General features: G+C 48.7%; 1 protein-coding gene across 2 annotated transcripts in view; it reads right to left on the reverse strand.

The window, feature by feature from the left end:
- The window catches only part of ABCC1 (ATP binding cassette subfamily C member 1 (ABCC1 blood group)), a 114,547-nt gene that overhangs the window by 76,520 nt on the left and 11,216 nt on the right, over positions 1-26,811 (reverse strand). For both annotated transcript variants that reach the window (XM_074322977.2, XM_074322976.2), the window contains exons 2-4: positions 8,478-8,654; positions 5,061-5,186; positions 607-744 (exon numbers count right to left, since the gene is read on the reverse strand). In XM_074322977.2, the coding sequence (XP_074179078.2) occupies positions 607-744; positions 5,061-5,186; positions 8,478-8,654 (441 nt within the window). The remainder of the gene's footprint in view (positions 1-606; positions 745-5,060; positions 5,187-8,477; positions 8,655-26,811) is intronic.

Consider the following 26,811-nt stretch of genomic DNA (forward strand, 5'->3'; position numbering starts at 1 on the left):
ACAAGAACTCAATACATGTCAGCTGCCATCACTATTAAAGACAAGTCTGTGCTGTATACAGCAGGCGCTCAATAAATGTTCCATTTCTCTTCCTTCCTTCGCCTGACGCCAGTTCCTGGCAGGGAACAACAGGACAGAGTCTGAAAGTACACGCTCTTCAGAATTCCCGAGAGCAGCAGCATATGGCAGCCAACGTGAAGCACTTCACAGCCTGAGTAGTGGCCGATGGCACGAAGGGAACATGGGGACAACCCAGGGTCCCCTGGGCGAGCAGCTGCTCTGCAAACACTGCTCCCCACTCGGCTCCTTTCCAACACCTAGCCTTGCAGTTCACTGCTGATAGGCTCACAGGGTGGTGTGCATCTGCCTGTGGCTCCGGCCCCTGGAGGACCCACATGGGCTCCTCAGAGCTACACAGACAAATGGGGCCCTGAGGAAAGAAGGTTCTAGAACGAAAGCTGGATGAGGTAGGGAAATCTCTGGGGAAGAAGCCAGGCTCATCCCCTCGTGCCTATGGCAACACAGAATTTCCACACAAGCCAGAAAGGAACAGGCATCTCTCCCAAGGGCCGCTGCAGGAAGATACAGCATGAGGCCACCACTTACCTCTTTTAAGGCATTCATGATTTTGGATCTCAAGATGACAAGGGCACACAGTAGGGCTACAAGCCAAAATGTGAGCATTATCCCTGAGGACTGGACTCCCTTCCTTCTCTCGAGCTGAATTAAAAAGGTAGCAAGCAGCTGGAAGACAGAAGCACACAATAAGGTCATCGGGAGGAGGCCAAGCCCCCCAAGGCCCCCACTGTCCAGGAGCCTGGCAGACATTAGGCTGGGAGCAGAGCTGCCCTCAGCCCAGTCACACAGGAACAGCCTGCGCGCGGACCTGGCTCCAGCCCCAGCTTTGCTCTCACCTTGCTGGGTGACCCTGGGCAAGTTACTGAACCTCTCTGAGCCTCCACTGCCTCGTCTACAAAATGGAAGTGATAACAGCACCTAACTAGAGAGTTGTGGGAATTTAATGAGACTGCGTATAGATCTGGGAGAGGACGGAAAAGTCAGGGGAAAGTGTAGAACAGAAATGGACATACTTTCGCTTAAAAGACCAGATAGTAAACATGTTAGCTTTGCGGACCACAGACTTTGTCACAACTACTCACTGTTGCTACGGCAGCGTGAAAGCAGCCCCAGATGAATGGGTATGGCCGTGTGCCAATGAAACTTTATTTAGAAAAGCAGGTGGTGGGCCCACCATTGACTTAGAGCTGAAATACCTGTGTTCAAATTCTCCTTTGGGCAACGGTGGTAATTGCTCTTCATGGAGCACCTGTTACCTTCGCCCCGTACGAAGCATTCACACGCACTAACTCAGTGTCCCCCGTGGCCCTAAGAGGGAGAACCAGTCCGCAGATGAGGAAGTGAAGGTTACTTAATCTGCCTACAGTCACACATCTCATCTGCAGGGATCTTCATTAGAACGATGGTGGTGGAGAAATGGGATTATTTCGACCCCGTATCTGGGGCTACGACTTCCATCTGACACATGACTTAATGGTCAGGGAGAGGAAAATAAATAAAACTGCTTTTCCTTGAAAGGAAATGGCACGACCGTCCCCGAGATGGGCAGAACCACCCTCTTGATGCTGACCCCTAGTGCTGGTCACGGTCACGGCCACGAGCCGACTCCTGAGGAGCTGTGATGACCCACGGCACCCCTCTTCACTCCCCAGCTGCTGGATCCAGAAACAGGTCCCCCCATTTCCTTCACTCCCCACATCTAATCCAACGGTAACACACGTCAGCTCTGCCATCAAGGCCCTTCCTCAGCTCACCTGCAGCTCACCCTGGTCCCCGCCTCCATCCCCTTGCGATGGGTGACCCCATGGGCACCCCCCACAATGGCCTCTGAGGTGCCCCTCCTGCCCAACAATCCATTCTCCACTCAGAGGCCACAGTTAGCTTTGAAAGATGCAGAGCCAGGCATGCCACAGCCATGGTCAAAGCCTTTGCCTTTACGACTGGGAGTTTTAACCCAGGGTTCAAGGACAGGCTGTGGCTAGAATCCAGGAGTCCATGAACTTGGATGGGAAACTATTACAGCTTCAGTTTCGCACATCAGCGCCCCAATTATAAGTGGAGGCAACAGACCACAGTGGTATTAGCAGCACCAGCAACTCTGTCACAAACAGAAATCACATCTGAAAATACAGAGGGTGCCAAAGAAATACATACGCATTATAAGAAAGGAAGAACCTGTATTAGAATTGTAATACTCAATATATACCGATAACAAAAGATGAATACGAGTAAGGTGTATACATGTTTTTGGCACCCGCTGTATACAGCTGAAGATGTCCCAAGTATTCCGTACGGTCCCTGCTACGTGTCTAGAAACTAAGGAGGAGCCACACCTGCTGCTAGATCGTGATTTGAAACGCATTAACAGAGAGGCACCTACATTTCTTACTTTGTTTTCTAATCTTCTGATAACTGTATTGAAACATAATTGGTTTCCCAGCCCAAACGTCCTGCAACTGAAGAATGGATAAGCAATGGTGAAACCATGCAGTCAAATACACTTCACAAATAAAAAAAAAAAAATTTCTGGATACACACAGCACGGCTGAAGCGTCACACTCAAACTGCTCCAGCCTGTATGGCTCCATTCACGTGACATTTTGGAAAAGGCAAAGTGACAGGGGCAGAAAACATGCCAGCAGTTCCCAGGGGAGGGTGGAGGCAGGCGCTGACTATAAAGCAGCAGCACAGAAAGCTTCTGGGGTGATGGAACTGTTACAAGACCATACGTGCTTATCAATTAAACCTCAAGTAAAAATATAAATGAATGGCACGAAATCCTCATGTATACGTGCGAGTGTGTGGTTTCCTTTGTAATCCTATGCGTTTTCTGTTTTTAAGAACACCATTCTGAGAAGGAGACCAGACTGGCAAAGGAGAAAGGGGTTCATGGCACGAAAATGATTAGAACCCAGCTTTGGGAGTGAAAAACAAAACCCACTTACCCAAAAACTCAAGGTCCCACAGGGTCAGACCGCTGCCCTCCCTGCCATTCCAGCTCCCCTCCTCTTCCTCACCCTCTCCACCCCAGCCACACAGGCTAACTCCACCGCTCCTGCTAACCCCAGGACTTTTGCACACGCTGTTCTCGCCAACTGGCTGGTCCTCGACTCACAGGCCCTTCAACTTTTCCTTCAGGCCTCAGCTCCATCGTCTCTTCCTCCCTACCCTCCAGACCAAACCAAGGTCACCTAACTTCACTCTGACAGCAAGCAAACATCGTGTGCCTTTTCTGGGAATTATTCATTGAACGTCTGTTTGCCCAGCTGGACTGTACACTCCATGAGGATAGAAATTGTGTCTGCTTTATCTTCCACCCCTGGCACTTATTAGGGATAAAAAGTATGTGCGGACTGCCTCACATGCCATATTCCCGGTGCCTGCGCATTCCTGTCCCCAAGGGTGTCGGGAGAATGTTTCTGCAGCATGAGCAGCAGGGTTGGTCCGTCATTCTGTCATGGAGCCCTGGGGGGGAGAGAGACTGAGGACCTCACAGGCCAGTGCACCTGTCAGCCAGCCCAGCTCAGAGCTATCACCCCCGTGGCCCCAGCATCACAGGCTAAGGCCTGAGTGAAGAATCAGAAGACCAGGAACAAGAAAAGTGAAGGGAGTAGGAGCTACTCCAGGCCAAACGAGTCCACCTTGACCTCCACTTGCCAAAATGTAGAGCCCAAGACCTGCAGGCCGGCACAGCCAAGCCTTTATTTCTCCATGCCTTCAACACATTTCTGGAGTGCTTACTGCATACCAAGCACGGTGCCAGGCTCTGAGGACAAAAAGGAGCGCCAAGCCCAGCCGGAGAGCCAGGTATTAGCAAAGAGCACCATCGACACAGCGGGGCAGACAGCCTGGGTGTGAAGCCGGCTCTGCCGCTTACTGGCTGTGTGACCTTGGACCAGTTCCTTCACTTTTCTGTGCCTCAACTTGCTTATCGACAAGATGCGGATGATGAGCAAACATTCTTAAATGAGCTGATACACAAAGGGATTAGGACAGTGCCTGGCACAGAGCACACGCTGTTCACGTATGAGCTAAGGATCTGTGGTCCCCCCACAACCTGGCTCCAACTGGCCTTTCTTGTCCCATGTTCTGTCGCATCCACTGCCTGCCCCCTGAACCCCCACTCCACGGTCCTGCTTCATAGAAAGGCTCATCTTCCTTCCCCAGATACTCCCTTTTGGTCTCCAACCCTTTTTTGGATACACTCTTCTCACTGCTCAAAACATCCTGCCCCAAAATTGCTCCCTAACTCATTCTACAACACTTCTCAGAGGACCCAAGACACATGGTACCTTACAGGAATGGCCCTTAATTCAGAGCATGTCACTGTGGAGTGCAAGAGCTAAAAGCATGGCCTCTGGGGTGACCACCCCTCTCTTGGCTATGTATTAGCTGTGTGACTTTTAGCAGGGTACACAACCTCTCTGTGCCTTAGTCACCTCACCTTAAAATAGAGACAAAGCAGCCCCTATCTCACAAGTTTGTTCTGAGAATTAGACATAGTAAGTACTCAGAACATGTCAGCTGCAATAAAGTACTTCCCCTGCCTGTATCTCCCACTAAATTAGAGACCCCCGTGGGGCAGGGTAGTTTCTTGTTCAGCCTGGCATCCTACCCTTGTGCCAGAGCCTGGCAACTTAAGAAGCCATTGGATCTTGGGCGATTAATATAAACGACTGAGCGAGCCAGTGCAAGAACAGAGTACAGCAAGCGCAGTGGAGGATGGCACGTGCCATTCAGCCTCCAGAGCAGGGAGGGCAACAGGGCCTGCTGGGAACTGTGGTAACCTGGCCAGCACATGCCCCATAGAAAGGCTGCAGTCACCCCTCAGCTCCAGCTGACTGCTGCCTAAGTCCGGTGTCACCAGCTAGCTTTTTGAGTTTTTCAAGAACAGCCAGATTTCTGGATTTTTACTGGGAGATCCTCTCATTTCTAAATGCCGGCCACTGTTTTTGGTCTTCACAGTACCAGCTGCTACTTACCATGGTGATACCCAAGAGCGTTGGGCTGACCAGAAACACGGGGGCTGGGAACCTGCCCCAACTTCTTTCCCAGAAAGAGTAGAAGAGGTCTGCCCAGCAGACGAGCCACAGCAAAAACCCCAAGGCCTGGAAGAGAAGTACATGCAAGGCTTAAAATGGATGCACTGAAACTCGCCCCCGCTCAGCCTCAGGGGGACCAACAAACCCCTAAACTATCAGATGTGGTCTTTGGGCATAGCACACATCCTCTGGAACACGGCCAAGTGCTACGTAGTGTAAGCCACCATCTGAGCCATCTCACTTGTCTGTAACCCGCACCCTCCCCTCCCCTGTACTCCAGGCGTGACTCTATTTGTCTGGTCACTAGTCACCCCAGCACCTGAAAACTCAAGAGCTCAGTCTAGAGCTTGTCTGTATCAGCAACTCCAGCAACTGGCATAAGACCCTTCTCACAATAACCATTCATTCAACAACATTCATCCAGCCAAAATGTATTGGGCCACACACTTTGCAAAGTGCCAAGGATACAAAAGGAAACAAAACAGACAAAAGTGCCTGCCTTAGACTTATCAGGGGGATCACTTCATAAATTATATAAATGTCTAACCACTACATTGTATACCTGAAACTAACATAAAGTATTGAATGTCAACTATAATTAAAAAAAATAGTCACGTGAGTATAAAATACAGCATAGAGAATACAGTCAATGATATTATAATAACTACCGTGTTCTCCCAAAAATAAGACCTACTCCGAAAATAAGCCCCAGTTAAGATCGTCAGCCAGATGGATGCATTTAGTACATTATGACAATGTTCCAGAAGAACATGACATGACTGTATTTGAATAAATGTAGATTGTTGTGCATGAAAAAATAAGGCAGCCCCTGAAAATACGCCCTACTGCATCTTTTGGAGCAAAAATTAAAATAAGACCCAGTCTTATTTTGGGGGAAACACGGTATGTACAGTGTCAGATGGGTAATAGACTTATTGGGGTTATCACTTTGGGAGGTATATAAATGTCTAACTACTATGTTGTACACCTGAACTAAAAAAAAAACAAGTGCCTGCCTTCATGGTGCTGAGATACTGGTGAAAGCAAACAGGCAAGAAGCAAACTGAAAAATATATACTATAATGCCAGAGTAATAAGTGATATAAGAAAAAATGAAAGTGGAGATAGAATGTCAGGGAAGCCACTCCAATCAGGTGACGTCTCAGTAAAGAGCCAAAAGTGAATATTTGAGGGAAAAAACAAATCAGGCAGAGGGTAATGCAAGTGCAAAGGCCCTGGGGTAGGAGCATGCTGGGTGGATTTAGGGCTGCTGTGGAAAGAGCAACGGGCGTGGCAGGAGATGACAGGCGGAAGAGGAGCCTGGAGCCACTGACAGGACTTCTAGAGTGTGGTGAGAAATTACAGGAGGGCTTTTGAGCAAGGCAAGAACAAAATCTGATTTATATTTTAAAGGCAGATGTTGTTTCCCAGGGAAAGCTCAACGTGCTCCCAGGGGTGTAAGGAAGATATTAGGTCTAATTCAAGATAGGGAAATAGATCGCATTTTGAGATAGGCTTGAACTGTGAGATTATCGGTGAAAGGACAGCTGCAGTAAAAGCTGAATTCAAGTTTTCCTGTTTACCAAGGGCTCATGTAAACAAGCCTTGGGAAATGTGGCTTTAAAAAATTACTGAGCTAGGCGTAACGATAAGATATAAGTGATCTCTAGAGAATGACGACCTGGAGATACTTAGACAACAGCAAAGCCACACTGAGTTCCAGCGTCCAGCCTTTTGGGCTTCTATGTAATTTCCTTCACATACTAGCCCTTCCACTCACATCAGGGCCTCAGATATTATTATTTTATTTATTTTTATTTTTTTTTTAGCATTAACTAAAAAACTGTTAAATCCTCAGCTGGCAGGGGTCTCCTCTAGCATCAGCAATTGTTTGGCAGAAACTGACTCCATACCCAGTGAACTTCAATTCCATACGTGGTGGGTTCAAGCACACTTAATAAGTAGCCTAGTTTTTAAATGCACGTATTTGCATGGAGTTCTTGGTTTTGATATATTCATTTGCTACATCAACCATGCTTTCAGAATTTACCGTTTGAACAACCTGGTTTCAGAACCTGTGAAATGAACTGGCACTCGTGTGTCAATTTCAGATGTAGGAGAATAATGTGTTTGTAAAGCGCACACAGACACACACACACACACACAAAGCAAAAATACAAACAAAAACTCCTGAGATGGATACATGCCAAGTTGAGGGGAGAAAGCGAATGAGGAACATGGTGTGCACATGCTCTTTAACACAACTTCCCCTCAGAAGGCTTATCTTTAGGGGGAAGAATAGTAACTGTGCCCCAGAAGCAGAAGCCATTGATCACGCCATTGTGACCAAATGATCACACCCCATCAACTGGATGTAACAGCCTGAGGACACAACAGCATCCCCCTTGCCGTTTTCCAGCCAGACATGTGTCCTCTGAATCTACTCACGAGGAAGGGTTACAGGCCCAAGTTGAGGACTCATTCTAAAACAAAAGGCCCACATTTATCAGCTCTGTCAATGTCATAAAACACAGAGAAAGATGAAGCGACCTTCCAGATGAAAGAAAACTAATGGGGTAACATGACCCAATGCAGTATGTGACCTTGGCCCGGATCCTGAATCGGGGGAGAAAAATGCTCGAAAGGACAGACAGTATTGGGACAATTGACAAAATGAGAATGCAGACAGATTTTGTTAAAAAAAAAAAAAAACCCACTGTCCATGTTAAATTTCCTGATTTTAATAATTGTACTGTGGTTACATTATAAGTATAGCTCTGCTTTGAGGAAAGACGCACTGATGAATTAAGGGGTAAAGGGGCATGGTGGCTGCTACCTCTTCTCGAATAATTCACACAAAAAATAACAGGTGTATATGGAGGGGACAAAAGCGAATGATAAAACAAATATGGCAAAATGTGAAAAATCGGTGACTGAGAGCAACAGGTATACAGGGCGAGGGAGTGTTCTTGGTATCCTTCTTGCAACTTTTCTACAGTGTGAAATTATTTCAAGATAAAAACTGTCTTTTAAGTAAAAGGATATCCTTGGTCCAGTAGGAAGACCTTCTGATGATCTAACAATCTCTTGAGTTAGATCCTATCAACCCTCTGTAATTATGCAGAGCTGAGGCTCACAGAGGCTAAAAAGACGTGCTCGAAGCCCTACCACTAGGAAGGGGGGCAGAGCCAACCCCGGAACCCCTGGAGGACTCCAGGGCCCCAGCCTTTATCTACCACATCATTATCCCGTCTTCTAGAAAAAGGAACTCAGGGCCGATGAAGCAGAAGACACATGTCAGTTTTCACGAACCGCAACTCCCCACCCAGGCCCAACCTCTGCCCCACGAGGACTTACAGTTTTGGCTTTGTTGAGATGTGTCATCTGAATGTAGCCCCGGTCATGGTGGGACAGATAGAGGAAGTAGAAGGGGAAGCAGACCCAGAGGTAAAAACAAGGCACCCACACGAGGATGGTGTTCTGAAAGCACTTGGTGAAGTCAGGGTTGCTGGTGTTCCACGTGACGGTCCAGTCCTGCAGACACAAACACAGGTGAGGGGTCACCGGGACGCATCAAAGAGGAGCAGGGGCCGGTGTGGAGATCAGAAACAGTGGTCACAGGGTTTGAGATACAGATACTGCACCGGAGGCCCCACCGGCAGAACACCCAACTGGAAAGATCAGTGGCCAGAAAGACTACGAAACAAGGAATGAGGAATAAAGGTATATGCCTCGTGGCACGAACCGGGCAAGTGCCTGGCACCGTTACAAAAGAGGGAGACGGACATTTCAAGGACTCTGGAAGGGTATCTCCTGTAAACGGAAGAGTCCTGTAGTCCTATGAAGCATTCCTACTTTACGGGCTTGTGAATTGAGGACTTTCTAATCTTCTTCATGACCATCTCCATCATCACCATCATCACCACCACCGTCACCACCGTCATCACCACCACGATCACTTTCACCAGCACCACCACCACCGTCGAGGTGTCAAATGGGGGGAGAATCACTTCATCAATTACATAAATGTCTAACCACTAAGTTGTACCCCTGAAACTAATCTAATATTGAATGTCAACTGTAATAGAAAAAGAAAATCGCCATCAACACCCTCACCCCCGCTCATCGTGGATAATACCCAAACTGCTCTTCTGGGTGCTCGGCCCTATTCCAAGTGCTTTCTATGTATTACCTCCTTTAATTCCCTAAGTCCTTTATCCCTCCTTTTTAGATGGGAAAACTGAGACGCGGAGAGGTTCAGTGATTTGTCCAGTGTCCTAGATGCTAAGAAACGGAGAGGAACTGAAACGCAGGCAATGTGCTCTGGAGTCCCTGCGTTTTACCACCGAACTATCCAGCCTTGGAAACAAATGTGCTTTAATTACTTTTATTTTTTACGAAACCTGCATTTTGTTAAAGAGACATGCCAAATAAATACTTACATATGTATATAGATGCAGTATGTCTGCCCAAGAATAACCTTCAACCAGCTGTTAGACTTGAGTAACGGAGAATTTCACTCAAGTCCTGATCTGACCACTGACCAGTTAGACTACTTTGGGAAAAGTTATTACCTTATCTTGGGATCTCAATTTCCTATCTCTACCTTGATTAGGTCACATAAGTTCAGAGGTCTGAAACAGGTGGCCTTTAGACCAATTTGGCCCACAAATGCTTTGTGGTTATTGTTGTTTTAAGCATGCTTTAAATTTTTTTTTTTTTTTTACATCAGATGCCAACATTTCAAATCAGGAAATTGCATACAAAAATTTGGATTTCCACCTTCTCTTAAAAATATGAGAAAATATGGCAGCACTGGGCCCATTTTCATACTTCACAACCATCAGCAAGAGCAGGGCAATGGCCAGTCCCGGGATAAGGGGACAAGGTCCATGTGTTCCCAATGGCCAGTCCCCATGCAGCCCACTTCTTTCCTAGCCTTCTCTCTCCACTTTTGGACGATACTCTCTCCAGATTTCTGATTCCAAAAGCCTTCCCACAGTCGGGTAAGTGAGACCACCAAGGAACTCCGAGGAACCTGGAATCTAACAGCTCCATACAAGCTTTAAAGCCACATCAACAAATGTTAAAAGAGAAAGTGATGAGAACCAGCAGATCATTTCACTTAAAGAAAACATCTGACAATCGGATCAAAACATGGATTCCAAGCATTGTAAAAAAGAGACCTAGTTCTGTACAACAATGTGAATATACTTAACACAACGGAAGTGTGCACTTAAAAATGTTAAAGATGATTTAAAAATAAAGAATCTGACTTAAAAAGAGAGAGAGATCGAGGTATTAAGCAAATACAGTGTATCTAAACTAGTTTTTCAAAGGTGTGGCTGACAAATGGTTCTATGATACAAATGGTTATGTTTCCAGAACCAAGAACAAGGAATCAATGAAATGTAAACTTTAAAAGATTAACACTCACAAAGGGGTTTAGCTAGGAAACTTCTAAACACAAAGAAACCCTAAAAAGGACAAGGCCATCTCTGAACTTGGGCATTTGGAAGATAGCCTTGTAAATAAGAACGTCATCAGAGAGAGGGGTGATTTATAGCAAAGACTGATTACTTTAACTGGTTTCACACCACTTGGAATTCTTAAGGTGATGGTGAAAACGGGGACTTAACTGTTGGTGGTGACTATATTCAGAACAGTTTCTGAGCAGTTGCCAAAAAAGGCTCATTTGAAAGGAATCTGCCCTTCTAATACGTAAATGATGCTGGGGCTTAATGTATGGAGTTACGTATAGAAGAAGCTCGGTGCGTGTGACATATTTCAATAACCTGATCCTTGCCCCAATTATTCCTTGCCTGGACCAGTGCAGTAGCTTCCTAACCATTCCAGCCCCTCCTGGCCCCACTAAGTCCTCCCCCTACAGTCACAGTTATCCATCCATCCATCCATCCATCCATCCATCCATCCATCCATCACTCCATGCACCAACACATCCAGCCAACCAGCCAACCATCTACCCACCTGCCCACACCCCCATCCATGTCTCTCTCTCTGTATTAATATATTAATAGGTAACACATTTGGGTCCTAAAACTGTTTAAAATTACACAAAATGCTATACTATGAAAACTAAGTCTTCTTCCCTGAACTCGCAGCCCCCCCATCCCACCCTGCAGGCAAAACTACCACTGGCTTATGTATTCTTCTAGAGATCTTCCAAATACAGTGTGTATCTATCTTGTTTCCCCAAAGGTACCCTAATACACGCCTATTCTTTACCTTACTTTTTTTACTTAACTAGTATTAGAAACTGATCTTTATCAGTAACATAGATCTACTTTCTTCTTGACAGGGTAACTTTTTTTCTTTTAAACAAAGGGTAGAAGTAACCAGCCATCTTTCCATCCTGGCCCTTAACCCCCAAGTTCCTCTCTCTAGAAGCAACTGTTACCAGTTTCTTATGTATCCTTCCAGAAAATACTTTATGCATACATAGCAAAAATCAGTATATATTTTCTGTTATCACAAGGAAGGAGGCAACTTCATCTACTGTCTGTACCTTGTTTTCTCTTAATAATGGGTCTTAAGCCTATTATTACACATAAACAGCTTCCTCATTTCTGGGCCAGTTGCTTTATATTCCACTGTATGATGGACTTGACTTTATTTGATCAGTATCCTGCCAAATGAGCACTGGGCTACTCTCACAAACAACGCAGCAAGGAATAAATAACTTAAGTACCTGACATCACACACAAACAAGCATATTTTAACATCATCTTTTAAAAGTGAACCTCCTGGTCAAAGGGTGCACACATTTAAAATTTAGACACACAACTGCCCTCAAAACGGATACCGCCAATTTATAAGCACCCGACAAGGTACAAAAGCCACTACTTCCCAACTAGGATGTATTACAAGCTTTGACGTCTGCCAATCTGATAGCGGAAAACAATCCCACGGTAGCTGAACTTCCTTTTTCTCTATGAAATGAAAGCTCCTTCCATATGTGTTTGAATGCAGCCAGGTTTTCCTGCTCAGAGGGAAATTCAGAATTAAATAGTTGTGTCAATAAATGGGATAGATCTCACTGCCCTCTCCCCTCTGGGTAACAACCTCCAATGCTCCTATCACCTCTGGGAGCCGATCTTTGCTGTGGATGAAGAGGCCTTCCACCTCAAGCCCCTCCATTTTCTCCTGCCCTGTTCTCCAGTATGTCAACTACGCCATTCCCTTAAATAAACACTTGTCAAGCATGTGTCAGGCACTGGAGATTCAGGAAGGCCATGGTCCCTGACTTCAAGGCACTCCCCAGCTGCTGGTCACATGAATGGTTCTGTGGGATAGCTTTTGCTAGATGCTCTCCCTGCAATGTCCTCCCATCATAACAAACTCCTATTCATCCTTCAAAACCCAACTCAGGTACCCCCCTTTAAGAATCCTTCCTACTCACTCCCCAAGCCATCAGACCCCTACACCCCACCATGTCTGCCATGATTTTCTTACATATCTGTCAATACTTCTGTCCTGCGAGGACCACGCAAGCAGCTCAGCGCCAGGACCATGGTGTATGTACCTTTGATTCCTATCCTCTTGCTCAACAGGGCCCTAGAGATCATGAAGCAAACACATGGCCAAAGCCATGCCTTCCCTTCCTAGCACTATTTCCTACTTTCCTTTTTAAAAAATAACAATCCAGGGCCGGCCCGGTGGCTTAGGCGGTTAGAGCTCCATACTCCTAACTCTGAAGGCTGCCGGTTCGATTCCCACATGGGCCAGTGGGCTCTCAACCACAAGGTTGCCAGTTCAATTCCTTGAGTCCCGCAAGGGATGGTGGGCTGCACCCCCTGAAACTAGCAACGGCAACTGGACCTGGAGCTGAGCTGCGCCCTCCACAACTAAGACTGAAAGGACAACAACTTGAAGCTGAACGGCACCCTTCACAACTAAGATTGAAAGGACAACAACTTGACTTGGAAAACAGTCCTGGAAGTACACACTGTTCCCCAGTAAAGTCCTGTTCCCCTTCCCCAATAAAATCTTAAAAAAAAAAAAAAAAAAGAAAGAAAGAAAGAAAGAAAGAAAGAAAGAAAGAAAGAAAGAAAGAAAGAAAATAGTGTCTTAAAAAAATAAAAATAAATAAATAAATAAATAACAATCCAGCCAAGTAGAACCTGGTACTGACCCCTGGCTTCCTGAGCAACTGGATGTGGATTAAAATTCAGGCTCTGACCTCATGTGAACCTGGGCAGGTCTCCAAGCCTCGGTCTCCTCACCAGTAAGCCAGTCAAGAAAACACAAGGGCCTGGAAGGGAGTATGCGTCAGAACTGCTGTGCAGGTTCTGGAGACAGTCAGCCGGGGCTATCAGCAGGAGGAGATACGAATAATTCTTAATAATCGCCACCGCGTCCACCAGTACTGCCCAGTCAGGAAGCATAAAGGACAAAGAAAAGCTCAAGTTAGGAAGTGAGCACGAGGAAATCGGGGAGCATCTAAGGACACGGGACTCCAGGAAGGAGAGGTCAGGGCAATGCTTAGCAAAGGAAAGCATTTACCCTGCAGAGGGCAGCTTCCTGCTCAAAGCCAGATGGCCAACCCTGATCAAGAGGGCAGAGACGGAGGCAGGCGGAAGGAAGAGGGAGCATGAAATGGGCAAATGTGACTGCGAACATGAACTTTCACTGCTGCACAAGGCAGCCAACACGGGCGTCTCGTCCCCCACCCCCACACAGCCTCAGTCACTGCTCCTGGCACAGACAACGGGGGCCCTGACCACAACTATCACAGTCGTGAATTTAAGTGTGTCCCCCACTGGCTGGGAACTTGACGTCTTCTCTGTCCAAAGCACACCCTCACCACCCCTGGAGACAAGCAGTGTGGCCCCCTATGTGGGGTTTCTGGGGACAACAGCGAATGCTGAGGGCTATTAGAAGGTTAGGGAAAGATGACTGCATGAGTCTGCCGGTCACTCACTGCCCCCAACCCCAGGGAGGACAGCTACTCCTGCTCTCCTTCCAGGGCTTTGTCTCCTCATCCACGGAGCTTCGGAAATCATGCAGGTCGGAACTCTGATTCTGCTAACAGAGCGTCCACGGGTCCAACTGCCAGGAAACAAAATTCTGCCCAGGACACCAGAAAACTGTCACCAGCGCTGGCAGGCTCTGCACTTTGGGGAACCTCACCCAAGGACAGCTCAAGAAAGTACACCCCCCGACTTCCCCAACCGAGGTGTCTCTTCACAGGACATCTCCATGGCTTAGTCACCTTCTGCGTCCCTCACCCTCATCCCTGACATTCAAGGATCTGGGGAACAAGTGCATGTCGGCTTGGCCCGCGAGCTTTGGGAGTTCATGAAATTTCTATTGCGTGGTGTCATCTCACACCCTTCTCTCTCTGGGTGGAATAATGACAACCAACTCATCTGAGCACTGATCCAGGTCTCCCATGGACAGGACCCTACCCAGTCTCACAAGAGGCACTGCTGCTATCCCCATTTCACAGATGAGGAAACTGAGGCACCAGGAAATAAGACATCTTCCCAAAGGCCATGCTGCAGTGGGTATATGCTGTCCCTACCCCAAGCCCCACACACATTTTCCCTTCTCTGGCAACAGCCCCTGGCTCTTGTTCATAAACAAACTCTCCTCCACTCTCAGCCACACATTCCTGCGAAGCTCCAGGAGTGGGTCCTCATTAGCGTCAGCCAATCAGCAGTCCTTTAGCCGTGTGCTGGTGATTAGCTCTAGAATGGGCATTTGACCCAAGATAAGCCAATCACAGCAAGGACACGGACTCTCTGGTCCCCACTGATGCCAGGTGATGACGTGCGGTTTACAGACATCTCAGCCACTAACAAGGGAAGCACCACGTTTGGGAGGGAAGAGTCAAGGGTGGCACCACCATACTGAGTGTGAGAAGGAAGTTGACACTGTAAAAGGTGGAGATGAAAGAAACTGGTGCTTGGTGTCATTGTGGGCTGCTGGATCAAGCTTCACCTGCAGCCCACACCCCTACTGAACTTTCCTAATAAATTTGCTTTATTATTTACATAACTTTAAAATGAATTTGCTTTCATAATACAAAGTATCCCAGTAAGACAAGTTCTGATCCACTGTCTATGTCCCCTTGTCCCTTTTCTTACAGGTCCAGCTTTCTTCTCTATTTATTCACTGTGTGACCTTAGACAAGTTACTCACCCTCTCTGAGCCTCATCTACGACTAGGCTAAGAATACCTAGCTTTTAAAGATATTCTAAAGAGTAAATAAAATTATATACAGCTCCGTATCGTATAGCAATACCCATTAAGAAGCTACTAACAGACGCGGTCAGTTGGCTCAGCGGTTAGAGCACAGTGTTCATAACACCAACATCACTGGTTCGATTCCCACATGGGTCACTGAGCTGCACCCTCCACAACTAGACTGAAAACAACAACTTGACTTGGAGCTGATGCGTCCTGGAAAAACACACTGTTCCCCAATATTCCCCAATAAAAATTAAAAAAAAAGAAGCTACTGACAGTAATCTTAATTCTTAAGTCCGTAACAAATATAAATGAAGTTATAGCATTATACTCTTAATAAAACCGTATATTATTATTGATAATAATACCACCACCTAGCTTTAACTGAGTTCTATGTGCCAGGCACGGTTTCTCTGCATTTTATACAAATTAACTCATTTATTTATGAGTTCCGTTTTGATCCCCATTTGGTAGAAGAGGAAATTGAGACAGAGAAGTCACATAACTTGCCTAACATCACACAGCTTGTAAGTGATGGATCTGGGGTGCAAAGCCAGGAAGCCTGACTGTTGACCACCACTGCGTGCGCGCACACACACGCACACGCACACACACTCTCCTAGTGATGGAGAACATGAATCCTCAGAGCCTCTGGAGAGCCGTCCTTCACCGGTGGGAAATCTGAGCCAAGAGGAAGATCTGAGTCCTCAAACCAGCATCAAGTTCACAGCCAATTACTTGCACCCATTTCCTGTGTGGCTGCTGTTACAAATGGCCCTACACTCAGTGGCTTAAAACAACACACTTTGCCATCATACAGTTCTAGAGATCAGACATCTGACATGGGTCTCACGAGGCTAAATAAAACCAAGGTGTCGACAGGGCTGCATTCCTTCTGGAGTTTCGAAAGGAGACTCCGTTTCCTCGCCTTTTCCAGCTTCCAGAGGCTGCCCACATTCCCAGGCTCGTGGCCCCTCTTCCCCCTTCGAAGCCAACAGCACCGGCCCATGCTGCCTTCTCTCTGGTTCTTTCTCCTGCCTCCCTCCGCTACCTACAAGGAGCCTCGTGAAGAGCTCGGGCCCACCCAGATAAGCCAGGGTCATCTCCCACCTCAAGCTCGGCCGATGAGCAACCTGAGTTCCATGTGACGTCTTTACTCCCTCTGCCATGTGACGTAACACGTCACAGGTTCCGAGGGGCACGTCGGGAACATCTCTGGAGGGCCCGTTAGTCTGCCTGCCACACCCCCTCAGCTCCATTCCGGTCCACCCTACACATTCTCTCTACCTCCCAGGGGCACCATCGCTCCTCCCAGCTGGGTCAGGTTCCGAAGCCACCTCAGTCCTGCGGGCACAGGTAAGAAGCGGCACCAGGCAGGCCTGAGATGTGGCTTCATGCCAACTGACCCCGGCGCTGACCAGCCCTCTCAGCTCAGCCATGCTCGTCACAGAAGCACCATGGACCAGGTATCTCCTCAGCAAGAGCGTCCACTGCACTTCCGCACACCCTGCTGCTGTGGCCTGGCTGACAGCTTCTGAAGGGACAGGTGGCCTACAGGGACCAGGGAAAGAGCCCTGCTCAGAACCCAGCCAGGACAGGAGGAGGCTGCAGAGAGGAAGTGGGTAACGTGCTAACAGGTGGGTAACGTGGTTATGAATCTGAACTGCCACTCAGGGTCACCAGTGTCTAGGAGCAGAGGTGCCCTGACTCTTTTTAGCAACAAGGACCTACTAAGTACCAGGAGTTCCACTGGGGTCCGAGCATCCATTTTCCAATTTGGTCATCTCAATAACTTGCCACAGTCGGGTTTCTATCGCTCAGTGGACATTTATTAGGACACTGCTAGGTGCCGATACCTTTGGGAGATAAACTAAGTTTCCACTCTCACGGAGTTTCATTTTATCATGGAGGCAGAAACCAAACAGATAAACAACTATGTGTATTTTTAACGACAAGTATCCTGAAGAATAATAAAGGGCGCAGACAATAATGGCGGGCAGTGGGTGCTATTTTTATATCAGGTGGACAGAAAAGGCCTCGGACCAAGATGACATCTCAGCAAAGACCTGAAAGAAATGAAGAAGCATGTGCCACCTTCCTCCATGTATGGAAAGAAGAAGAGAGAGTGAAGTTTCTTCGTAGCATGGGACAGGGTAGAGGTAAGTGCTTTCCATCACATTTAATTATCACAAACAACCCTGGGAGACAGGAGCTATAATTAAACCCATTTTACAGATACAGCAACTGAGGCCAAGTCCCATCACCTGCAAGCAGCATACACAGCCAGGAAACTGAATCCATATGTAGAATCCACTATATGCATAGAAAATGTACTGTTTGCATTTTTTATCATTTATATGTACTACACAGTTCCCATTTTAAATTAGCATTAGCATATGGTTTAGGCAGGGAAATTTTCTTAGAAGGAGACAAGAAAAACAAAAGCTAACAATGATTATCTCCAGGGGGTAGGGCTGCAGCTGGTGAGAGGAAGCAACTATTAGTTTTGTTTTATTATCTTTGGTACTGTTTGAATTTTTTACTCTGCATGTATTCCCTCTAAAATAATAATAGCGATTAACAAAACAAAACCCAAAAAAAACACCGAGAGCTCACATTTTAAATAAATAAATAGCAGCAGCAGGAGTTTAAGGGTAGACATGTCTAAATGCTGAGCTGAGAACTAAGAGAAAGCACACATGTATCGGGCACCTTTAATAACAGCAGTATTTGCCATGCCAGGCACAGTGCTGTTTTCCAAGCACGAGTCTGTGTAAACCTCACAACCGCCCTACAAAGCCAGGACTATGAAAACTCATCGTTTTCAGGTGAGAACTCTGGAAGCCCAGACAGGTTCAGAACTTGCTCCGGCTTCCAGAACTTGCTCGGGCTGAACAGAATCAGGAAGAGGCAGAGCCGGGATTTGAACTGACAGATAGTCTGACACTGAGCTCTTAACTCCTGGGCTCCACCACCCCTTAACCAGGTGCTTAGAACTTTAAGGGCTTTGCAAGGTCAATGGCCTCGATGTCCAGCCTGAGGCAGCTTGGAAGGCAACGTTCTCTGGCGCAAGACATCAAGGAAATGTCCTCAGGCCTTAGGGATTCCAAGCTCACCTGTGCACCTTGGAGAAGCAATGTTCAGACTCAAACACAGAAACATTCTACAACGCCTCCTACCCACCTACCCCATGTGAGCAATGCAGCCTGATGCTTTAAGAACATGGTGTCCAAGGTCTGGGTCAGACATGTGTCTCTCAGCCTCGGCACTACTGAAATGGGGGCCATTGAATGCTTTGTTTTGAGGGGCTGTCCTGTGCCTCGTAGGATGTTGAGCAGCATCCCTGACCTTCACCCAATAGACACCAGAACCACACAGCATGCTGATCCTCACAAACAACTCTGAGAGGCAGGCAGTATAATTCAACCCATTTTACAGATATAGAAATTGAGGTCACATAATCTGCAAGCAGCAGGCACAGCCAGTTGTGACGATCAAAACTGTCTTCAGACATTGCCAAATGTCCCCTGGAGGGAAAACTGCCCTCACTTCCCTAATGCAGTGGCCTCACCAGGCCTCAGTTTCTTCATCTGTGAAATGGGACTGATTCAGGGACCCGCCTATTACGGAATTACCAGGAGGGTTAAAGGAGATGACCCAAAAGGTTCCAGTTTGAGTTCCTGGCCAAGAGACTGATCAACAACAAACACGAGTGCAGGGTTTCATTTGTTCATTCACTCATTCCATCCTACGATAAATATTTACTGAGCACCTACCCAGACGCAGTCCCTGCCCTCTGAAGACTCCCAATCCACTAAAGATAGGAGGTCACAAATCAACACCTAACTACAAAAGGCAAATACTTGTTAAGGAGAAAAGGGGAAGTTGTGTTGGGATGGCTAGTACCAGGTGAAGGTCTGGGAAGGTGACGTCTCAGCAAAGACTGGGAGGGTCAGGAGGAACCAGCCTTGCAAAGATCCAGGGGAAGCTGGTACAAGGCCCAGGGACGGCACAGCAAAGGCACACGGCAGAGACCCATGTGGGTGTCACCTTTTCATCAATGAAGGAGGGAGGGAGGGAGAGAAAGAAAGAAGGGGATAAATAAAACGCAATCAAACAAGAAAGTGGGGACCTGGCGCCACAGGCCTGGACGTGCATCCACTCGCCCCTGCTCACTCACCTCTTGACCTCCAGAAAACGAGCTCATCTCTCCCGCCTTGGTCTCCCTCGTGTGCAGAACAGGACTAATGATGGAACCTACCACGTGCGGCCTGCGGGGTTAGGAGCTTGCCCAGAGCTGCCTGACATGGGCTGGGATGGGCAGGGTGCCAACAGGCTGCTGGGTCAGCACCACAGCCACTCTGCAGGGTGCAGACCCGCAGGGCGGGAACTCAGGCTCATCACAGGAGTGACAGTGACAGCAAGATGGCAGCTCTTACGAAGCACCGCCTCGTATGCCGGGGTTGTGTCCGGGGGTGACCTGCATCGTTCCTTTTCGTCATCACAGCCACCCCATGAGGTAGGTACTGTCTTCTTCCCATTTTACAGAGAGGGACACAGGCAAATAGAGGTAGAAGGCTTGCTGGACGGCACATGGGCAGGACCTGGCAGAGCCCGCATTCAAACCCAGGGAGGCTGGCTCCGAGCCCCAGCTAGCTCTTCTGCAAAGGAGGGAACTGTGCAGGGCGCAGCCAGGATGAGGCGACAGGCCGTTAATAAAGCCATATTCAGAACCACACAGTTGCGGGGCTGAGGCAAGGGGGAGCTGGGAAACAAAGGGAAGCAGAAAAGGCACAGAGGGAGGCTCACAGTCAGGTCAGGGGACCCGCTGGGCTTCTGGACATTAATCGTGTTTACAGAGCCAGCATGGGGCCTCCATTTCCCCACCACAGTCCTGCCAGAGGTTCCCTGAAAGGTCTAAGGCCCCACACTGCGAGGGGGTGGGGGGAGAAAGGCGGCCAGTGCCACGCCAGCATCACGCTGGCAGGGATGCCCCTGCCCGCGCCGAGCAGAGCTGCAATCTTCCCTCACCTGCTGACTCACCAGAGCTAAGAATAAAGCCCAGAAATATGGGGGCGAGGGGAGGGCTGCATCCAGACCTTACCCCCAGCACCCAGGAAGGCAGGGCAAGAGCCCCAAATCCTCAGCAGACCCTCAGGCCCAAGAATCAAACACCTTGATGAGAAAGGGGCAGGAGTTACATGCAAAACCAAGACTCCCATCTTAACAGGACTTCCAGTGCCAGGAAGAAAACAGCCATGACTCCCCGACACAGGCGTCCACATGCCAGCAGCAGACAGCTCGCTCAGACCTGCCCTGAGCCCAAGGCTCCCAGCAGGCAGTGAGAGGCGTCTCACCAGGGCCCTTCCCTACGAGGGACACACTTGTCCTCACGTTCTTCATCCAGCCCTGACCACCTGCTGAGCTCATCTCCAGCCACGTCCTCTCCTTTATCAGATTCTGGAACGTCCCCAAATTCTCCATTTGGTCATGTTCCAGGGGTTTGCGAGGGGTCAGGCGTGTGCCACGCACAGGAGTATGTCTGGGCACTCAGCAGTAAACAGGACTGACAGCACTCATCCACTTACTGAGCGCCATTTCTAGGTGCTGAGGGCCCAGAAGGGAACAGCCGGGCTAAGGGCCTGCCCTCCTGGACCTGATACCTGACCAGAGACACTGTGTGTGTGTGTGTGTGTGCGCACGCGTGTGTGTGTGTGTGTGTCTGTGTGTGTGTGTGTGTGTGTGTGTGTGTGTGTGTGTGTGTTGATAAAAAGAACTCAGAGAAGGGGGGAGCCCTCCGCGAAAAGGTGTATTTGTTGAAGGCAACAAGTAGTAAGCCAAATGGCCATCTCAGAAAGAACCTGGGGGGAGAGCAGAGGAAACAGCAAGTGCAAAGGCCCTGAGGTATAAACATGAGTGGCATTTTGGGGCAATGAGAGAGAGGCCAGCATGATTCAACAGTCAGGGGAGATAAAGTCAGGGAGGAAGGTGGGGGACAGGCAGGGACAGACTGTGTAAGACTCACAGGCCACTGTAGGGATTTTGACTTGCACTAAGAGTGACATGGGGACATGGATTTCACGTGTCATCCTCTGAGGTATATTATCACATAGCGGTTCTCCACGGGAGGAGGCAAATCCCCCACCCCGCAGGGACATTTGAAGACATTTTTGGTGTCACCACTGGGGTGGGGGTTGTGCTGGCATTTTTCGGGCAGGGGCCAGGGGTGCTTCCAAATACCCACAATGCACAGCACAGGTCCCACAACCGAGACTCCCGCAGCCCCAAACGTCAATGGTCCTGAGAAACCCTATTTTCACAGAATCCCTATCCTCCCCACCTTTAGTTCCACACTCCCCACACACACCGCTCATAGGCAGATGGGTTTCAGCTCCTCACCATGCGACACTGGACAAGTAACTAAGTCTCAGTTTCCACATCTGTAGAGTGGGAACACTGATGAGATATGTAAATACTCTTAATTAAACATGAGCCGGAGTACACAGTGGGCACTCAAGAAATGTCACTGCTGTTACTGTGACTGCTTCCGGCTCCATCTCTCACTATGTCCCTTCCACATTTCTAGCCTCACCTAGTGGGTGTTTCTTTCACCCAACAAAGATGTTCTGAGCCCTACTTTGTGCCAGGAACTATGTGACCAGGTATAGTAGGCAGAAGAGCCCCCCCAAAAAAATGTCCACATCCCAATCCCCAGAACAGATCAACTATCTCACTTGGCAAAAGGGACGCTGCAGATGTGAATTCAGTTACACATCTGGAGATGGGAGATTCGCCTGGGTCATCCAGGTGGGACCCTGGACTCATAAGGGAATTACACGGGAAGAGAGCGAGGGGAGAGGGTCAGAGTCAGAGGACGAGATGTGAGGACAGAAGCAGAGGTCAAAGTGAGGCAGGGCCACAAGTCAAGGAATGTGGCCACCTGCAGAAGCCGGCCAAGCCAAGGAACTAAGGAAACGGGTTCTCCCCGAGAACCTCCAGGCACAATGCCAGCACTGTAGTGGGGACTTCCGACCTCCAAACTTGACGAGAACAAACCCATGTTGCTTTAGGCCGTAAGTTTGCGGTGATACGTTATAGCAGCCACAGGACACTCATACAGCAGACACAGCCGGCAGGAAACAAGGGCTGCTTGAGCCCTCGCCAAGCTGACACTCCGGCCTCGATACCCCTGCCTCGCCTTGCCCTGGCCCTGCCTCACCCAAACTCAGCCCTGCAGCAACCACTCTCCTGCAGGCTTACAATCCAGACACCCCTGCAGGGGAGCTGCTTAGGAAACGCTTTTGAAGGATGGGCTCTGGAAACAACAGAAAATATAAAGTGATTGATAAATTTCAGTGTAATAGGCAATACATGACTCATTTAAATATTTGTGTGCAATATGTGTATTTGTGAGAGAGAGAGAGAGAGAGAGAGAGAGAGAGAGAGAGAGAGAGGATACGGGAGGGAGGGAGGGAGGGAGGGAGGGAGGGAGGGAGGGAGGGAGGGAGGGAGGGAGGAGGGAGGGAGGGAGGGAATACAGTAAAAAGGAACTTTTCCTCCCTTGCCCCATGAGCCCAGTCCCCTCTGTCCGCCGGGGCGCCCCACCCCCATACACAAACGCAACCCCATTTGTGTTTCTTGTGTGTCCTTCTGGCGTTCATTATGCAAACACAAGCAAATACAACTACGCATTCCTATTTGTGCCTCTCTTTACACAAGACATTATTTTACCAAACATGCCGACTGGATCTTGATGTTTTCACTGAAAAATGAGATCCTGGAGGCTGGCCTCACCCTTACTTCTTACTTCCTGCTGAAAGCATCCTCACTCCAGCCCTGAATGAGTGGAACGTATTGTATTTCCCAGGTCCCTACTGGCTGCCACCTGGGTCACTGCCAATCTTTTCTATTCCAAACCAGAGCCCAACAAATTCCCTTAGAAATGACTCCTTAAGCTAAAAATCACAGGAAGGCCTGGCCTGAAGTCCAACAGGGCATCACTTCAGCCCCACAGGCAGATAAAAAGGTGGCCCTGGTTAGGCTGACAACCTGGAGAGTCCCAGTGACAATAATGAAGATAATGATAAACGCTGATCCCGTTCCCCCACCCCTAGGGGAATTCAGTCTTTAAACATCACTGAGTGTCTCCAAAGGAAATGAAATCACTGGCGCGAAGAGATACCGGCACCCCCGGCTCACTGCAGCATGATCCACAGTGGCCCAGACATGGAAACCCCCAAGTGTCCACAGACAACTGGGTAACCGTGGAGATGGGCCAGGAGGAGGTGGTGGTGAAGAAGGACCCACGATTCAGGGGTCAAGAGTACAGGCCTTGTCAACGTCATTCTTTAAGTGAAAGCAGCAGCACATAAAGCCATGTGCAGGAATGCTGAGCAGCCCCCCTCCCCCTGCCCCCCAGAAGACTTTCATTCTCTTAGGATTAACCAGGCATTTAGCACAGCCTGTGGGAAAAGACTCCACTCTGGCCACCCCAGAGCCGTCCTAGCATACCACTCCCCTGGGAAGCACCCACAACCGCTTTTTTAAAACAGGCCACCATCGAGGCAACTGGGGACAATCCCATCACAGTGGCAGTATGGTGCCATGTTTGAGAGCCTAGACTCTGGGCCAAACCTGCATATGAGCTGTATGACCTTGGGCAAGTCACAAAACCTCTCTGGGCCTCAGTTTCCCCATCTGTAAAATGGATATGATAATAGCCTATCAATTTCATAGTGCTGTCTTCGGGATTAAATGGAAAGTGTCTTTGCACAGTGTCTGGGAGCATATGAAGGGTAGTAATTATTATTAGATCATAGTTGCTATTAAATCAGGCCGTGACCCTCCCCCCAGTCTCTGATGCTCTAGATGCAAACGCAGCCAGCGTTTCCCACCTCAGGGCCTCCCACCGGGAATGCCTTTGGTCTGGCCAGCCCCACAGCCTTCCAGTGTTACCTCAAACACCTGCTGGGGGAGAGCGGCCCTAGCTGTCTAAAGTGCCCCCCTGCCCCGGTTATTCACTAGGACGCAAACCTGTGTTCTGCCTTCAGCACCCATGTTTACTGGGCAGCATGGGGCAGGGCTTACCAGCCAGACTCTGGAGCCAGACAGCCTGGGTTTGAATCTGGCTCTGCCACTTACTAACTGGGTGACGTCACCACTCCCTGCCTCAGTTTCCCCATTCATAAGTCAGGAGTAACCCCATCCCTACTCCACAGGGTACTGTCAGGAAGAATTCACGGCGCTTGGGAGCCGCCCCGCACTACCAACTATTTCCCTGTTGAGTCTCAGTGTCTGTCTCCTCCTCCTGCCTGTGACTTCCCCAAAGCAGGACCATGTCCCTTAATTCACCTGCATACAGTAGGCGCTCATTAAATATTTTTCAACAAGTGAATAAGTCTACCTGAAGAGCAACCCAGTAACACACAAAGAAAAGCCAGAGGAACCCAGCCCGTTGCCTCTGACCCAGCCATCCCAGGGATAAGCAAAGGTCCAAAGGAAATAACTCGAACAGCAAGAGAGGGAGCAGGCACAGGCTGGGCCATTCCCAGTGAACACCCAGAAACCCGCAGGCACACAGGAGCTAAGCAAACCGTAGCAGAGGATCCTGTTGAAAGTGACCCAACTGTCCTGAACCAGAGCCAGGGGCCACCTCCAGTCCTGGAGCGGCCATCAGTCAAGAGGAGCGGGCACTGGCCACGCTGGCCTCACGCTCTCTGCAGAGGATTTTTTAACCTCACTTGAAAACAGACCAAGAACTAGAGTAAAGCACACTGTCTCTGACCAGAACTGCAGAAGACTTCTGATTAAGGGTGAGGAGAAGATTTCAAATCAAGGGAACAGACGGTGCTCAAGGTGGCAGGAGGAGGGTGTCTCTTTTTTTCTCTGGAGAGGTTTAGATACCATCATAGCTAAGCCTTAAACAGCCCCAGGCACAGATATTAACTTGTCTAATCTCTCAAACAAACCTATGAGGAGACAGGTACTATTATTCTCCATTTTACAGGTGTGGAAACTGAGGTGCAGCATGAAAAGGCTCCCTGCCCTGAGCAGAGGAGACTGTGGTACCCAAAGAACCAGAAGTTAACCACAGCTAACTTGGGGCCATCCGAGAACTATACCACTATCTAGCACTTTTTCTATCTTGCATTTCACTTTGTCCAGAGCAGGGACAGCTGTGTCACAATACGTATGACGACAGTTGTAGTAACAATGACGTGGCAGAAGTAATAACGACAGCATTTAACAGTAATAGGACGAGCACACTAATTGCATATTAACTCAATTAATTGTACAGCTCTATGAGGCATCACCATGCTCCCTATTTTGCACATGAGGAAACAGAGGCACAGAGAGGTAAAGGCATTGTCCAAAGTCACACAGCTAGCGAGCGGCAGGACCAGGATCTGAACGGAGGCTACACTGGCTCCCTGTGCTCCTCTAAACATCTTCACAGCCATGGCCTCCCCGAGACAGGGAGACCGAGTGCTTCACCCGCCATGTACGTGTCCCCAGCACTTAGCATGGAACTACGACAATAAAAGGACTAACACACAGAAGAGGGGAGAAGGGGTAGAGGGAGGGAGTGGAAGCGATTATCATCTTGCGTCGCTTCTAAGACCCGTGTTTCTTCCCACGTTACTATCTTTGATCCCAGCCTGTTTCTCCTACTGAATGCACCCTACCATCCTGACTGGCCTCATTTTCACAGCGTAACATCGATGAAATTGAGATGCATGTCACAACTGCCGGCCTCTTGGACTCAATGAAATGCGGTATGCGTCCATGAACAGCCTGACCTCTAACTGCGCCATCCACGGGGTGGCAAGAGGCCTTTTCCTAAGCTTCCCGAATCAAGAAGGAAAAAGAAAAATGCCCTTACTTCTCAGCCCAGCTAACGCTGGGAGGGAGGCAATAACCATTCTGGCTCCGCCTCCTTACCACGCTCCATAACAACTCAATTAACTTTCATGGAGGCATGAGGGTAACTGCCAAGTTACCTGGCCAGCCCAGCTCCTGCACAACTGCCAGCTGCCTGACGTGCTCATCTCCACCTGCCAGCTGCCTTCTTGTCTCCACAGCTCCTTCCCCAGGCCAGGTTGTTTTTGCCAAACCCAGGTAGAAAGCAGGCAATAAAAATCTCCTACCCGACAAAGGACAGGGCTTTCAGAGCACGCAGGCAGTCACCAAGAGGCCTTGGTGTCTGCCTGACCCCAGAGAGAGGTCCTCTCTGAGACACAGCCTTCCTCCGGAAACACACACTTGGACAGGATTTGCCTGGCGAAAAGGTTATTCCTTCAAACGCCAGCTTCAAGGTCCGTGAGCTCCTTTCTCCTAATTTCTATCAAGTGCTCAAAGAGCAACAATATTTTGAATTCACGTCCACATGTTAAAGTACTTCACAGGTTACTGGAGAGCTGATAATTATCTGCGGGAATAGGTCTGAAAACCTACAAACCAGCTACGGACGTCAAGTATT

The sequence above is a fragment of the Rhinolophus sinicus genome, chromosome 10 (assembly GCF_057876585.1).
Source record: "Rhinolophus sinicus isolate RSI-liver-muscle chromosome 10, RSI-T2T, whole genome shotgun sequence".
NCBI classification, from domain to species: domain Eukaryota; kingdom Metazoa; phylum Chordata; class Mammalia; order Chiroptera; family Rhinolophidae; genus Rhinolophus; species Rhinolophus sinicus.